The sequence below is a fragment of the Anoplopoma fimbria genome, chromosome 14, assembly GCF_027596085.1.
Source record: "Anoplopoma fimbria isolate UVic2021 breed Golden Eagle Sablefish chromosome 14, Afim_UVic_2022, whole genome shotgun sequence".
NCBI lineage: Eukaryota > Metazoa > Chordata > Actinopteri > Perciformes > Anoplopomatidae > Anoplopoma > Anoplopoma fimbria.
In genome coordinates, this window is record NC_072462.1 from 10,341,941 (window position 1) to 10,357,539 (window position 15,599).

The 15,599-nt window shown below is 42.5% G+C and overlaps 1 protein-coding gene across 1 annotated transcript; it reads right to left on the minus strand.

Moving 5' to 3' along the window:
• Positions 1-666: 666 nt before the first annotated feature.
• On the minus strand, positions 667-14,668 carry LOC129102778 (E3 ubiquitin-protein ligase MARCHF3-like). The gene is given in 8 exon segments (XM_054613047.1): positions 667-1,573; positions 2,381-2,590; positions 2,692-2,896; positions 3,845-3,960; positions 3,963-4,056; positions 5,345-5,451; positions 5,801-5,859; positions 14,458-14,668. Coding segments are annotated over 8 exon segments (1,164 nt in total). The 3' UTR covers positions 667-1,411.
• Between the last annotated feature and the right edge of the window lie 931 nt (positions 14,669-15,599).

Below are 15,599 nucleotides of genomic sequence, written 5' to 3' on the forward strand. Positions count from 1 at the left end.
AGTGTGAGGTAGAATCAGGATGTTGCGGAGGGTTTCAGGGCAGCTATTTAAAACCTTTAGTTTTCCTCTGTTACAAGTACAGTGCTGTTATTTTTTTGAACTCTTGTTGCTATGAATTAAGATGAAATGAGCAGCTGGAAGATATAGAAGAGTGAGGAACTAAACTGGTTCTTAATGTAGAAAATACATGCATGGTGTTTGATTCACAATGTGTTAAAAGTAATGAAAGGGTAAAACTTACTAACATTAGAACAATTAAGAAGTAGCCTAGAGGTATAAATTAGCATACAAACTCGGTACAAAGTCAAATAAGTACCTGAACTTTATACTTGCATGTGTAAATTTACGTTGAGTAAATGTACTTAGTTACTTTCCTCCACCACAAACAGACTGAGTGATGTCATTCACCCAGTGATATGAAGTTCACTAAGGTCACACCAGATCAAAGGAGGCTGTGGCAGCTAAACACAAGTTTACTGATGAGCGATGAAGTGAATATTATCGTCTATGAATTCATCTCTTCTTTTGTAGGAGGAAGATTTTTTTTTTAAATTCTTAGTTACAAAGCTGCATGGGCTCCTTTTCAATAACAGGTGGTTGAAGTTGAAATAGATTCTGGGTCCTGAAAAACTCATAACCAAAACATTGAACATGCCAACTCAACTGTACTCTTCATTGTATTTTATTTGATCACACACATGAAACAGACAAACAACAAAATGTTTCAATAAAAAATAACCTTTGGTTTAAGTGCGTCCCAAACAACCAATCAAAAGTGGCAAAACTGATTCTAATGGACTTAATCAGACTGACTGTGGCTGTTTGTGTGCATGAATCTGGAGCAGGAGAGGACTTTAAGGCTGAGCTGGAGGGACTAGAGTGGAACACTGGTGACCAACTCTACATCAAACACACGTTTCATCAATGCAACGTGTCTTGCTGAAATGCACAGATGTCCACAGCTCTGTCTCTTGTTGTTTGAATGGGTGCCTACAGTTTAATGGTCTTTCTTAAAGGAACAGTCTGATGTTTTGTGAAACAGATATTCCTCACCTGACACGGCAAACAAGACGATTTTCCCCAAATGCTTCTTTGAGGCAATAAGAGTCACGGTGCCTCCCTCATCAGCACAGTGCTCTTACTATAAGTAACGTGTGACAGTGTTTCTCCTTTCTGTCGTTTCATTGACCCAAACACTGCAGTCCATACACCCCCCCCCCCCCGTTTATTGTGCACAGGTCCTTTATGGGTTTCACCATGACCTTTAAGTGCTCTTTACCCGCGACCATTCACACACGTGACATCAGCTCTGGCAGAGCATCCCAGAGTGCTGCTATAAAGTGCAAAGAGAGCAGAGGACGAGCAGAGTCCGTCCCCCTGAAGAGAGCCCGTCTTGGAGACGGCTGTGTGCTCAGACTACCGACTCTTTGGACGGCTGCTTCCCTCGCTGTGAGCCCCGTGAGGACAGCGGCGCTGCTGACGCTTCGCCGTGTGACCGGGCAAGCAGGAGGACCACTCTCTGATTGGACCGCCGCCACTCGTTGTACAGTCGACTGTGATACCTGAGGGACACCTGAGGACGACAGAACGGACGTCGTTACCATGAACCGACTGCACTTAATTTAAATAACTGAAATTCTTTTTACTTTTTTTAATTGTGACATAATATTAAAAGAGAAAAGAGGCAAGTCACATATTAGGACTATTGGTACAGGAAATGTGTTGTGTATAACACAATACTGCCTATTAAAAAACGTAATTCAAAATTGAATTAACTGGTCCTTAAATGTTGTCAGTCCGTTTTTTCCTTATATGCCAGAAAAATATTAAGTTCTTAATATATTGAAGCCCAAAATAGGCCAGTTGTAGGCCGGTTGTGGTTATGAGCAATCAAACTGTCCGGCTCTCCATTGATATGACATCATCTTTTAGATTGGAAGACTTTGGACTTTGGCTGAAATCGCGTGCTTAAAAGAATGAAAAATAACGCAGCAGTCGATGTTAGATTTCTTTCTGGCCGTGGTGGATGTGCCGAGGAAGATGGACAAATACAACTGATGCTGCACTAAAAACATTTTGGTGCATGTGATTTTAAATGCTACATGCACCGGTGCAGGTACACAGAATGAAGTATTTCCGAGCCCTGCTAGCGGAGCATGCAAACATGTGGTCCAGCAGCATGCATTAAGTAGAGGCATGTGTGTGACGTAGAACACGAGGAGACATTGAGCTGGATGTTCCGCGTTCTGTAGGACGTGTTTTGGGATTTAGGTCAAACTTGATGATGTCAAACTGTCAAAATATACCTGAGCAGGCTGACAGAAATATAACTTATGAATAATAAACACTGCATAGCACCCACACGCCTCGGCCTACTAACCAGGGTCCAGAAGAGGTAAATGGTAAAGAGGGCGACGGTCAGCGCGATGAGTCCCACGGCCTCCAGCCGGCTGGAGAAGTGAAGGTGATCTATGGCGCCGCGGAGGCACAGCCAGCCGGAGATGGTGGCCAGAGGGGTGATGAGAAGGAAACACACCATGTCACCAAACAGGGTGCGCTTTTCCTGACGGAGACCTGGGTTCTGCAGCCACTAACCCCCCCCCAAACAAGAACCAAAGCACAGTCAGGTTCTAAATGATCACCAAACTGAACGATTCACGTGCTGTAGCGTCTGTGAGCAGCGTCCTGTACCTCGAGCAGCGGCCTGGACTTCCTCTGCACCGTGAACTGGTAGTGGCAGAGCTCACAGAAGCTGGTCCCGGAGGCCGACAGCCAGCGCTCCAGACAGCCGCGGTGGATGGGGGCCAAGGTCCCGGAGCATTCGCAGGGCGACAGCAGCTCCTCCTGGGCCCCGCTGTCGTGACAGATGCGACACATGGGCATCTCCGGAACGCCACTGAAGAGTAGAGGGACAGGGGGAGATACTTTGATTTGGTCAGTTTGATTTGATTTGGTTTGGTTGTGATCATTACATTACAGTCATTTAGCAGACGCTTTTATCCAAAGCGACTTACAGTCAGTAGTATATTACATCATTCACCCATTCACACACTGATGACAGGGCTACCATGCAAGGTGCCACCATCAGACTCTAACTAACATTCATGCAACATCCAGTCCACACCTATGGCAAGCCTTCGGGAGCAACTTGGGGTTAAGTGTCTTGCCCAAGGACACATCGACTGCCGAGGCCGGGTATCGAACCACCAACCCTCTGATTGGAGAACTACCTTACTCTCCACTACGCCACAGCCGCCCGCCGTGATCATGTGAATATGTCATCATGTTGGTTAAAATATTAGTGTTATTGTTATGTAAACAAACATGCATGTAAACACAAAAATTATAATTGTACGATACAGTACCAGTCAAAAGTTTGGACACACCTTCTCATTCAGTGTTTTTTCTTTCTTTATTTTTTTATTTTTTCCTACATTGTAGATTAATATTGAAGACATCCAAACTATGAAGGAACACATTTGGAATGATGTGGTAAACAAACAAATGCTCAACAAACCAGAAGATGTTTTATATTTTAGATTCTTCAAAGTAGTTGAATGAGAAGGTGTGTCCAAACTTTTGACTGGCACTGTAAGTCAATAATGTCAAAAGGATTGAGGTCAGGTCCACTTATTGTACTTGAAGAAGAAAACATCAAAACGACCCGAGGTCATGTCCATACATTATACCATATAACTAAAGTCCATAAGGTAATTAGGGGCCTTACTTGACCTCCTTTGTCTCGGCTGGTGGTCAGGTGCTATAAGAACTGTGACTCGCATCAGGTGGACGGAAATTACAAACAGAAAATCAAAACTAGAATTAAAATACGTCCATGGCCTACCCCTGTTTGACGTGTGCGTCCAGCCCCGGAGACATCAGCTGAGCCTCCAGCTTGGTGGACACCGGTGTGTAATACTGAGGCTGCTCACCGCCCGACGCGCTGCATTCCCCCATGATGGCTTTCCCGGGAGAGGCGGTTCATCAGAGAGCCCACACATGGGCTCAGAGCGCGGCTCCGCTCCGTATAGCTCTGGCGAACCGAGGCACCGGGCACTGGTTTGGAGAGAGAAAGAAAAAAAAAAAAAACCGTACAGTGATTGGTCATCGTTGTGGCACATGGCACCATGTTTGCTATGGCAACGGCGCTGCATGTAAACACGCTGCGGCCCGGAGCTGCCATGAATTTAGAATTGTTTTATGTGAATATGTCGGCCATAATATTTACCCAGAGAATTGTTTTTGTTGCTGCTGTTGACATTCCTTATGATGCAACTTTAAAAAAAAAATAAAAATAAAATGCACAACAGGAATATAGCTACTGCTGTTTGTGTTGTGTTTGTCATGAGCTTGCTGTGTTGGAAATGGGCATCCCTATGGAGCCATACACCTCTTTATTACTCAAGCACATTATTGACATAATACATGTGATATTTATGTTTATACATCTCATGGACGCTGGCAGCTGTTGGCGTTGGCCAGTGTCTCAGGCTTCACTCCCTGTCATGTTGGCTTGTGGACGAAGAAGAGGAGGAGGAGGAGGAGTCATCTTGTGAGAATTTGGTACATATTTCACACAAACAAACGATTATATGATGACGCCATGTTTCTCTCACGCCTTCATTGTGGGGCAATGAAAGCGTATTTAAACTTTACTTTACATTTAACACATAGATACACATATGCTCAACAGCTCACCAGAGGCTCCGCTATACCATCTTAGTGCCATTTAGTAATGCGATAACATGCATTGCAATGTATTACCTTGTTTTCTTCCCACTGCAGATTACGCAGTGTGTCAACGTCGGTTTTTATCTTATAAGATAAAGTTGATGACAAACCATGTTGTTAGATGTGTTGTCTTCAGTGTAGCAATATTGGCGTCATTCAGTTTCAATAAAAACATTCAGAGTTGTATTCGCTGTTCAGTGGTCCTCGTCGTTCACTTCCTTTGTCTCATAGCCCAGGTAGCTAGAGTAACGACACGGTCCCACACGGTGCTGGCTAGCTGAGTCCAGCAGACGGTACCGACCCAAAGACAGAGGTACTATGAGGAGGTCAGCGTCCTCTGTCCGGGTATGAGCGATGCGCAGACAGTGACCACCGTTAAGCAACAAGTTGGGGAGTTTTGTCTCTACGGCAACGTCTGCCGTTTATCACACGGACTAACGTTAACGTAACGCTACGTCACGTCCCGGTTGGATGTTTAACGGTATCTATGTCAAAGCAGTGGACCGCTCTGTTTTGGTGACAGCGTCCAGGGAAACATTACAGCGGGCCTGACTGTTAGCTGACGAGCCACACCTTTCCTTTATTTCCTCCTGTTACACACACACACACTTACCTTCCGTCGACGTCCTGGGTCCACACTGCGGCTGTCCGGTGAAGGATGATATTAAACGGCTGTCTGGTGGAGGATGATATTAAACGGCTGTCTGGTGGAGGATGATACTAAACAGCTGGTTCCCCTCCTCGCTCTGAACCTTCATGAAGTCACTTGGAACTTCCGCTTTGAGCTAAAAAGGTGTTGTTCGAATGAGCCATAGACTCGTGTTTAGCCCTTATTTTACCCTTATAGGCAGACTTTCTCTTCTGACGCCGTACACATGTTCAGTAGCTGGCTCTCTTAAAAGACATGTGATTTCATTTCCGCGCTGGTCTTAATCATCTAAGCGGTGAAGGAGATGGGGACAAACCGCCGACTGTTTATAAAGACAAACGAGAGTCTGAAAGGCTCTTTTGCCTGTGAGGCGAATTTCAGGGCATGACAAGTACACCGCCGGCTCATGTCCAATCTCACCCCCTCTAAATAGTCCGGGGTCAGGACAGTCAGGTCAGGTATGGAATCCCATTTCACCACTGTGATGAAACAAATAAAGATCCTGTAAGTCATTATAATGAGAAACTATCTCAAATCAAACACAAACTATCCCATAATTATGACTTACTACCTCATAGTTATGACTTACTATATCATAATTAGGACTTACGTATCTCATAATTATGACTCACTATCTCATAGTTATGACTTACTATATCATAATTAGGACTTAGTATCTCATAGTTATGAGTTACTATTTCAGAGTTATGACTAACTATCTCATAATTGTGATTTACTATCTCATAGTTATGACTTATTATTTCATAGTTATGACTAACTATCTCATAATTGGGATTTACTATCTCATAATAATGAATTACTATCTCATAATTATGATTTAAGTATTTCATATAGTTATTTATTATACCTTTACTGTGTTATTACAATTTATAATACTTGTTTTGATCTTGGTTTTCTACAAATTTCTCTTTTGTTCGTTTTCACTATCGACTTTGCTGCTGTAATCCTGCAAATTTCCCCGCTGTGGGACAAATAAAGAATTATCTTATCTTATCATATTTATGACTTACCATCATATAATTATGAGATACTATCTCTATATTTATATGTGTATACACATATAAATATATATGCATATATATATATTCTATTATCCGGTGACCTGCTTTCAGGCGAAACCACACATGAAAACCACATCACAAAAGGGAAGTTAACACTTATTTTAAGTTTGTTCTAAAAATACGTGTTTGTAATTACTCAGTTTAACAGAAGGTGGAGCTATAGCACAGCATCTTGAACACTTTCACATTCATGGCAACTGTTCATTATACAAAGCATTAACATTCACAACCGCAAACTTTACCACTGCAGGACTTTATAACATTTATTTATCTAAATGTTTAAAGTCAACATGCTTCTGAGGCCAATGCTCATCAACATGCAGGATTTCTAGAGGACTGTGGCGGTCAGTCCTGGTTCATGTCCTTTCAGAGCTCCGGTTTGTTTCATCTCTCTGTCCCCCACTTGTCTTCTTTACTTAGAAATGAGGGGAAGAAGAAAAACAGAGCAGGAGAATACAGAGCAAGATGAAGTTTTTTTTGCTTAGGTCATCATGAAACATACAGACAAGATAAGATTCATTGATCGCAAAGGGGAAACTCACATGTTACAGCAGCACAGGGGCAGGCAGCTGATAAGTAATTTTTCAAATCATATTTAAAATAAAATAAAACTTTAAGAAATGTGAGACTAAGTGGAGGGGTCTCCTTATCAACCAATCTAACCACAACCAAATATTTTAAAATGTTATAATATTCAATCTGTCAATTAATGAGTGGCAATACACAACTGTAGTCTGACCTTTAGAGCTTCTTCTCGGGTCAGTCAAGGTGGAGGCCCCAATGGTTAGAGGCCTCTGGGTACATCAGGTCAATAATTCATGCTGGACTGAAGCCAAGTTCAGGCCTTATCAGCCAAAAGTGGAAAATGGGCTTCAACAAAACAATTGCTCATATTTTCTTGTGTAGTGTGTCATAGAGGAAGACGACTGACTGTGTGTGTAGGCATTGCTCCACCGTTCTATGGGGTGTGTGGATGGAAACATGTACAAGAAGCTTACGCAGCACCCTACTGTGCCAACATCTGGGACGAGGATAACGCTAACGTTAATGTCTATTTTGATTCAGAGATACTTTCCTTTCTTCTGCCTATTGCGACCTGTTGTCTTTTGGGAAAGTGTTTGTTCAATGAAATTAAATGTTCCTTATTGTTTATAATGAAGTAGTGCACCAAGGTTGCCAGTGGGCTAAATGCTACCTCAGTCCCCAGCAGGAGGATTTTGTCTGTCTTTGTCACTTGCTCTTCTGTGTGTTCAAAATAAATGAAAAGAAACATATACTGATGCATTTGTTTCCCACCCCCTTACCTTGCAATAATCATGACTTGTAAACTGGGGTAGGAACCAAATCATGACTCCTACTCACAACATCCCAATATTCTCTATTGGTGCTGTAAATGGTTTGTTGGCAGCTAGTGAGCAGGTGTCTGCTATCCGTGTCCACAAGTCTACAACTGTCTACATCCAGGCCCATATTGAAGTAGACCTATGAGCAAAGCTTTAGCCACAGCAGTACTTAAAATAAATGCTAACGTCTGCATGCTGAAGCTCGACAGACAACATGTCTAGTGGCAATTCCAATAATGTTGACAAAAAAGACAGCATTACTTTGTGCAATTCTGCAATGAGTAGAAAATAAGAAAAGTTAAATGAAGTATAAATGTAGCTGTGGATGTCTAGTAGATGTAGATCATGCATCACCCAATGGCGGTGTGAAGGTTCTATCCAGAGAAAAAATAATCTCTGCTGACTCACCAATGAGCACCTAGACGAGTGCTGTGCATGTAAATGGCTTTATTCAAAAGAGGGTGCAAGTGTGCGCTTATCCATGCAAAGATACCCAGGTCCAAGACAAGAGATGCTTAACTACAGGGCACAAAGGAGGTCTGCACACTGTTCGGCTCCTATTGAATAGTTTTTTTTTCTAATTTTAAGCTAACGCTTCAATGTGTAAGATAGAAATGTTGCCTTGAAAAGAGAAATAAACTCAAGAAAACATTCAAACTACTGGCAGGGAAGTCACAGGCTCATTTTTCTCACTTCGAGAGGAAGTTGAAAAATAACATTTAAAAAAATAACTAAATGAACAAATAAAATAAAGCAAAAAGTTAGCATTTTGTTCGGAAAGAGGAACTTTTCTATTTGTCTTATTCAGATGATTCTTAATCATTTTCTATTTCTTGAAATGTAGGCCATAGGTTCATTGTGCTATGGCTCATTTTATTTATGGTAAAGATAGTTTTCCTTAAAAGTGCCAGACAAGTGATTTGGTGTCTGTATGCGAAAGGATTCTACTTTGAAAATTGACAATATTATTGAAATGGCTTGAAAATGCATGCGGTGGGCTTAATTTGTAGGGTTAGGCTATAGGACACAATTAAGAAATGATGAGGTTTGAACATTTGCTGGGAGGAACTTAAATCAACTTTTCTTTGAATTTGAATTGAATACCCCTGATGAAGACAATAACCTCAGTTTTATATCACAGCAGTCTCACAGTTCTAGCAAAATGTAAATACTTCACCAGAAATATTTACACAAGCTCACTACAGTTTATAATGGACCTTGAAACAAGCCACAGTTTAGGCACTTCAATTACTTGTAAAGTTTACGCATCAAAACTACTTGGTTAAGTTTAGGTACCAAGCTACTTTATTAGGTTTAGGCACCAAAAAATACTTGGTTAGGTTTAAGCACCTAAACTACTTAGTAAGGTTCAGACACCAAACCTACTCATGAAATCGTGTTTAAGCCTAGTGTAACCCAGGGAAGTTTAGCTCTTTAAAATATTGTTTCCTGGTTTAAGATTTGCTTAATAAAATAACGTTAAGCAGTAAAGTGTCCAGCCAATCCCCGACAGCCGTTGTGTAATAAATATCCGGGTCATGTCGGGTAACTTCCTGTTTCCATTGCATATCATTCTGCCGGACGGCAAGGCTAGCGCAGCTGAAGCTCTTCATGTTAACCATACCAAGATACATGTGTTTGTAAGATCCTCTGCAGGCAGCGGTCAGGTTTTTTGTGTCTACCTTCTTCAGTGGATTTTGGATCATCCAGACAAAGTCTTTGATGGCGAGCTACCCACTGAATTTGGAAGAACCAATTCCCATCTCCTTCCCACGAGTAGTGTGGTAGGAAATTAACTCATCAATGGAATGAACTGAATCATTTATTTATTCCCCCATAACTTGTACTTGTTACAAAAGTGGCAAGCTAGCCAGGAGCACAATATGTGTGAAGCCATTGTTTTTGGTCTTTGAGATACTTTTGAGATAATTTCATAGTTTTGAGATAAGTTAATTTGTATGTACCAAGATGGATTTAATTTAGCAGTCAGGGGTGGATGTAAAAATATCTGTGATTATTAGTGGTGTTACTAATACAGAAACAGATGAGGACATTAAGAGATATGGGTCACTTAAGAAAATAATTCCAGTGGATGATCCCACCAGCCCATATCACAAAAACCTGATCATTGAATTTGCCTTACACACATCCTTCACAAGATGTGCCAGATGTAACTTATTGTGTAAATACACTTACAGATGAGTATACAGCTACAGTTGGTAGTAGCTGCACAACAAACTACTTAAATGAGTTAAGACAACTAGCCAAAGATAGTGGGAAAAATTTCGAGTTGGTATTAAAGGACATGATGAGTAAAATTTGTGAGAAATTGGAGGAGCAAAGAAGTACTAATAGTGACATTGGAGAGGAGCCCTCAGTTCAGATATTGGAACCCAAACTACCTAAGGCAGCGGTGCCTGGTCAGCACGTGCCCCAAACAACGCCTTTAGTGCAGAGTACCAGAAGAACGCTTTCCCTCTCAGAGAATGAATTTAACCCACCTGACATACAAAGAGTTGTGGTTGAACATATTGTGAGAAAGGAAGATATAAGCTCTCACTCACTGTCTCCACTCCGACTCCATGCTTTTTCTGGAAGAAGTCCTAAAACCAGTAATGAAGCAGACTATGAAATTTGGCGCTCTCATATTGAATTACTTCTTGCTGATCCTAGTCTGTCTGCTCTAAATGTCACCAGGCAGATTCCGGAGAGCTTGTTGTCCCCTGCAACTGATGTGGTCAAAGGCCTGGGTCCTGATGCCTTGCCCACCATCTACTTGCAGGTTCTGGATTCAGCCTTTGCCACTGTCCAAGATGTAGAAGAGCTCTTTGCTCAATTTCTAAATACACTCCAAACCCTGGTGAAAAACCCTCAGCCTTCCTCCAGCGACTGCAGCTATCTATGACTTCTGTTGTAAAGCGTGGAGGAATTCAGGTAAGTGAAATGGAAAAACACCTCATTAAACAATTCTGCGGTGGATGTTGGGATAACACAGTCATTTCAAATCTACAACTTGAACAGAGAAAGGATAATCCTCTGTCCTTTGCAGAGCTATTGCTTTTGTTGCGCACAGAGGAGGACAGACAACTATCAAAAGAGAGCCGCATGAAGAAACACATAAACTCATCCAAGCAACGAATTAACTTGAGTTCGCAAACCGCTTGTAATTGTGGTGCAAAGTCAGAATGCAATTGAAGATCTCAGGAAGCAAATTAACAAGTTTCAGAACCAACTAACAGCTCTGATTTCTCAGAAGAAGACTCATTCCACACCAAGGCATGAACCATGTCAAGCAATTGCTTCCAAGTCTAGAGCTGCGAGACCTCTTGTACCACAACACTTAAATAAACCTAAACCTTGGTACTGTTTCAAGTGTGGTGAGGATGGTCACACCGCCACTTCATGCATTAATGCAGCCAACCCAGCTCTGGTGATGTCAAAACGAAAGGAGTTACAACACAAACAACATATGTGGAACTTGAAGAACACTTCACTTAACCCATCAAACTAAATGCAGCTTTTGTGGAGGGACGGACAGGAGCTGCAGTGTCCCAGAAAGTGGCCTTCATTACAGTCCACTTCCCATCTGTGCAAGTTACCAGAAGGTCTGATTGGCACCAAAAGCACAGCACAAGTTTACATGAAAGGAACTAAATTCAATTGTTTATTGGATACAGGTTCACAGGTGACTACAGTTCCGCATTCTTTTTACTGTAGTTACCTATCCGATCAAGAAAGCCAACCTTTAATGGATATCTTTGAAGTGGAGGAGGCTAATGGTCAAGCTGTGCCATATATGGGCTACATTGAGCTTGATGTCACTTTTAATGATGTCACCCGAGTTCTTTGGTACATCAGTTGATGTACATACTCTTGCTTTGGTGGTGCCTGATCTGAGAATGTCTCAGTCTTTTGTGCTTATTGGCACCAACACACTTGATGTCCTTTATGAGAAATGCGTGGAAGACAACCTTTCAGTTAGTCACCCGCTTCCTTATGGATATAGAGCTGTGTTGAAGATTTTGGAATTTAGACATAATCAGACGATTCACAGCTATCATGGCATTGTCAGGATGCATGGGAAGAGCTCACAAACTATCCCAGCAGGAAGAACTGATGTTTTGGAGGGGAAAACAGCTACACACTCTTGGCAGTCAGAAAGAAATGTCATTGTTGAGCATCCATCCTCTTTTCCCTTGCCTGGCGGGTTGATAGTCAAATCATGTCTTGTGGACCTTCCCAGACTTCAGCCATGTCAGTTGCCTGTTGTCATAACCAATGAATCTGATCATGATATCTTCATCCCTGCTAGATCTGCAATTGCAGAGATGAGTGCAATTCAGACCATAATTGCAAAGGAACAAATTGTTGTTTCAACTTCGGCAACTCACCACTCTCACCTGAATGGAAGGATCGGATTACAACAAAACTCAGCGGTCTTCCAGAAGTTTTTGCAAAACATGATCCTGACTTCGGCAGAACTGATAAAGTTACTCACCACATCAAACTTACAGATGAAACTTCTTTCAAGCACAGACCAAGACCTATTCATCCCCAAGATATCGACGCTGTCCGTAAACATCTTCAAGAACTCTTTGAATCCGGAGTAATCCGTGAATCCGAGTCTCCCTTTTCATCACCTATTGTGGTGGTAAGGAAAAAGAACGGCAGTGTGCGACTTTGTATAGATTACCGGAAACTGAATTTACAAACTATCAAAGATGCGTATGCTCTACCTAAGCTTGGGGACACTTTCACAACACTCTCTGGATCTAAGTGGTTCTCAGTGCTCGACCTAAAATCTGGTTACTATCAAATCGAAATGGAGGAAGCAGATAAACCTAAAACTGCCTTTGTATGTCCTTTAGGATTCTGGGAGTTTAATCGCATGCCACAGGGGGTGACAAATGCACCGAGCACTTTTCAACGTCTAATGGAGAAATGCATGGGAGAAATGAACCTGAAGGAAGTCCTTGTCTTCATTGATGACTTGATTGTTTTTGCACCCACTTTAGAAGAACATGAAGCAAGGCTAATGAAAGTGCTTGATCGGCTGAAGGAGTTTGGCCTAAAACTGTCTTTGGAGAAGTGTATATTCTTCCAGCCATCTGTCCGTTACCTTGGACATGTGGTTTCCCAAAATGGTGTTGAAACAGACCCAGAAAAGATCACAACATGGCCAGTACCCAAAACTTTGAAAGAACTAAGGTCGTTTCTTGGCTTTGCTGGGTACTATAGAAGGTTTGTAAAGGACTATTCTAGTATTGTCAAACCTCCGGTTATCCACCAACACAGAAGAAATTGAACCCAACATTAAAACCAGGAGAATACTTAAAACCCAAGGAACTGTTTGGTGAACGCTGGACGTCTTCATGTCAGCAGGCTTTTGAAGCAAGACCTTACGGTGATCTGGCAGATGACTTCAAGTCAAGAAAAGAGAGGGAGCGAATATGGAAATTCGCCCAACATCATCTCTCTGACCCAGCGTTCGGTTCTATTGATCAACAGACCATTCAGGCCATCTGCGACAGACATCTAATTTATAGTTCAGACAACGCAGATCCTCATCATAATCTTGTCCTTATTCAATCACTTTCGACTTCCATTGATTCACTTCCTGACAGTTTTGTAAATGACAGTCAGTTTGGAACTTCCATCATTCCCCCGCTTACAGAAGCTGAACTGGCTGTAAGACAACGGGCAGACCAAACCATTAGACAAGTCATATATAATTGGAACATGGAAAGACACCAACCCCTACCTTGAGAAATGAGCTCCCTGATCGGCCCCTCCTCCTTCGAGAATTAAATCGATTGGAGCTCCAGAACAACATTCTTGTAAGGAGAAGGCAATTAGGACCTCAATACTCTTATCAGCTTTACATGATTATATGGGTCACAAGGGAATTGAAAGAACGCTTGATCTGGTCCGAGCCAGATTCTATTGGCCAAGAATGTCTGCTGAAGTTTGCAAAAAAATAAAAACTTGTGAAAGGTGTGTCAAAAGGAAATCACTACCTGAGAAAGCTGCACCCCTTGTCAACATAAAAACAACAAGACCTCTGGAACGTGTGTGCATGGATTTCTTGTCACTGGAACCAGACAGAAGCAGGATAAAAGACATTCTAGTAATCACAGACCATTTCACAAAATATACAGTGCCCATTCCCACACCCAATCAAAAGGCCAGGACAGTCGCAAAATGTCTATGGGACAACTTCCTCATTCACTATGGAATCCCATAAAAACTTCACAGCGATCAAGGACCAGACTTTGAGTCACGGACAATAAAGGAACTATGTGAAATGGCTGGAATTCATAAAATAAGGACTACACCATACCATCCGAGAGGAAATCAAGTTGAGCGGTTCAATCGTACACTGTTGGACATGCTTGGAACTCTGGCGGACCAGCACAAAACTCACTGGAAGGATTTTGTGAAACCACTTGTACATGCATACAATTGCACCAAGAAGGATGTCACTGGATTTTCTCCTTACGAACTCATGTTCGGACGCCAACCACGACTTCTAGTTGACCTAGCTTTTGGACTTCCTGTTACAGAGAACCCACGTGCATCCCATTTTCAGTATGTCCAAGATCTTAAGTCTCATCTGAAGGAGAGCTATGAATTGGCAACAGGAAATGCTGACCACTTTCCCTCCCCCCAAACAGCAATCTCAGGGACGCGGTTGTTAACTCTGCAGGGACTCGGACAGGTCCGGTTGTTAACTCAGGAAGGGCCAGCGTCTCGGGGGGCTGGCTCTTGGCGCCCGAGCTCCCGGTCCTGCTCCCTTTTGGGGCGGGGTTGGGTTCCCCCTCCAGCTGATCTGCGCTCTGCGGGTCGGCTTCTTTTAAAGTCATGAAAAGAAACAAGGCCAGATTCGACAGGCATGTCACTGCCTCTGAATTAGTTGTGGGAGATCGTGTGTTGGTCAGAAATGTTCGTCTCAGAGGCAAACGCAAACTTGCGGACAAATGGGAATCTGAGGCTTATATTGTCGTAAAGAGAGCTGGAACTCTTATGGTCTACACAGTGAGACCTGAGACTAAAGACGGTCCCATACGAACCCTACACAGGGATCTTTTGCTACCGTGTGGATACTTGCCTGCACCAAAAAGTATTCCCTATGTGAAACTTACTCCCAGATTAAAACTTTGCTCTAATCTTGACCCTCCTGTTAATCATATTGACATGAACAAACTCTCAGATGACGATGAAGTAATTCCAAACTGCTGGTACAGTGGACCACCCAGGTCAGAACTTGCCAGATTCACAACCATAATTGATATTCCAACAGACTCCATCATGGCACCTTCCAACACAGTTCCTACAACCTCAGAGATCACACATCACACAGCCTCTGATAATACAAACCAAGAAGCAGCAGCGGATGCTACTCAGAATATATCCGACTTACCTGATACAGCCAACAGCCCTGAGGGTTCAGTCTTGTCAGGAAATGCAGAGCCTGGTTTAAACCTACTACCTGATGATGCAGCAGAGAAAACGGCCTATTCTCCTATAGGTCATGATGTTAACATTTCTTTTGAATCCCCCAATATGGAAGATGATCAGCTTCCTTTAAGACCTTCGACAAGAACCAGGAAACCACCAGAGCGACTTCAGTATACGAAACCAGGTCACCCAGTATTGAATACTATTCAGTCACTGTTTCAGGGGTTAACTGCTGCCCTGGCAGACGCTCTAACAGATTCTGAGGGTCCCTCCTTTGTTACACCAAAGCGACCAATTAAAACCCAACCAGTTCCATGTCACAGGACGTACATGAGA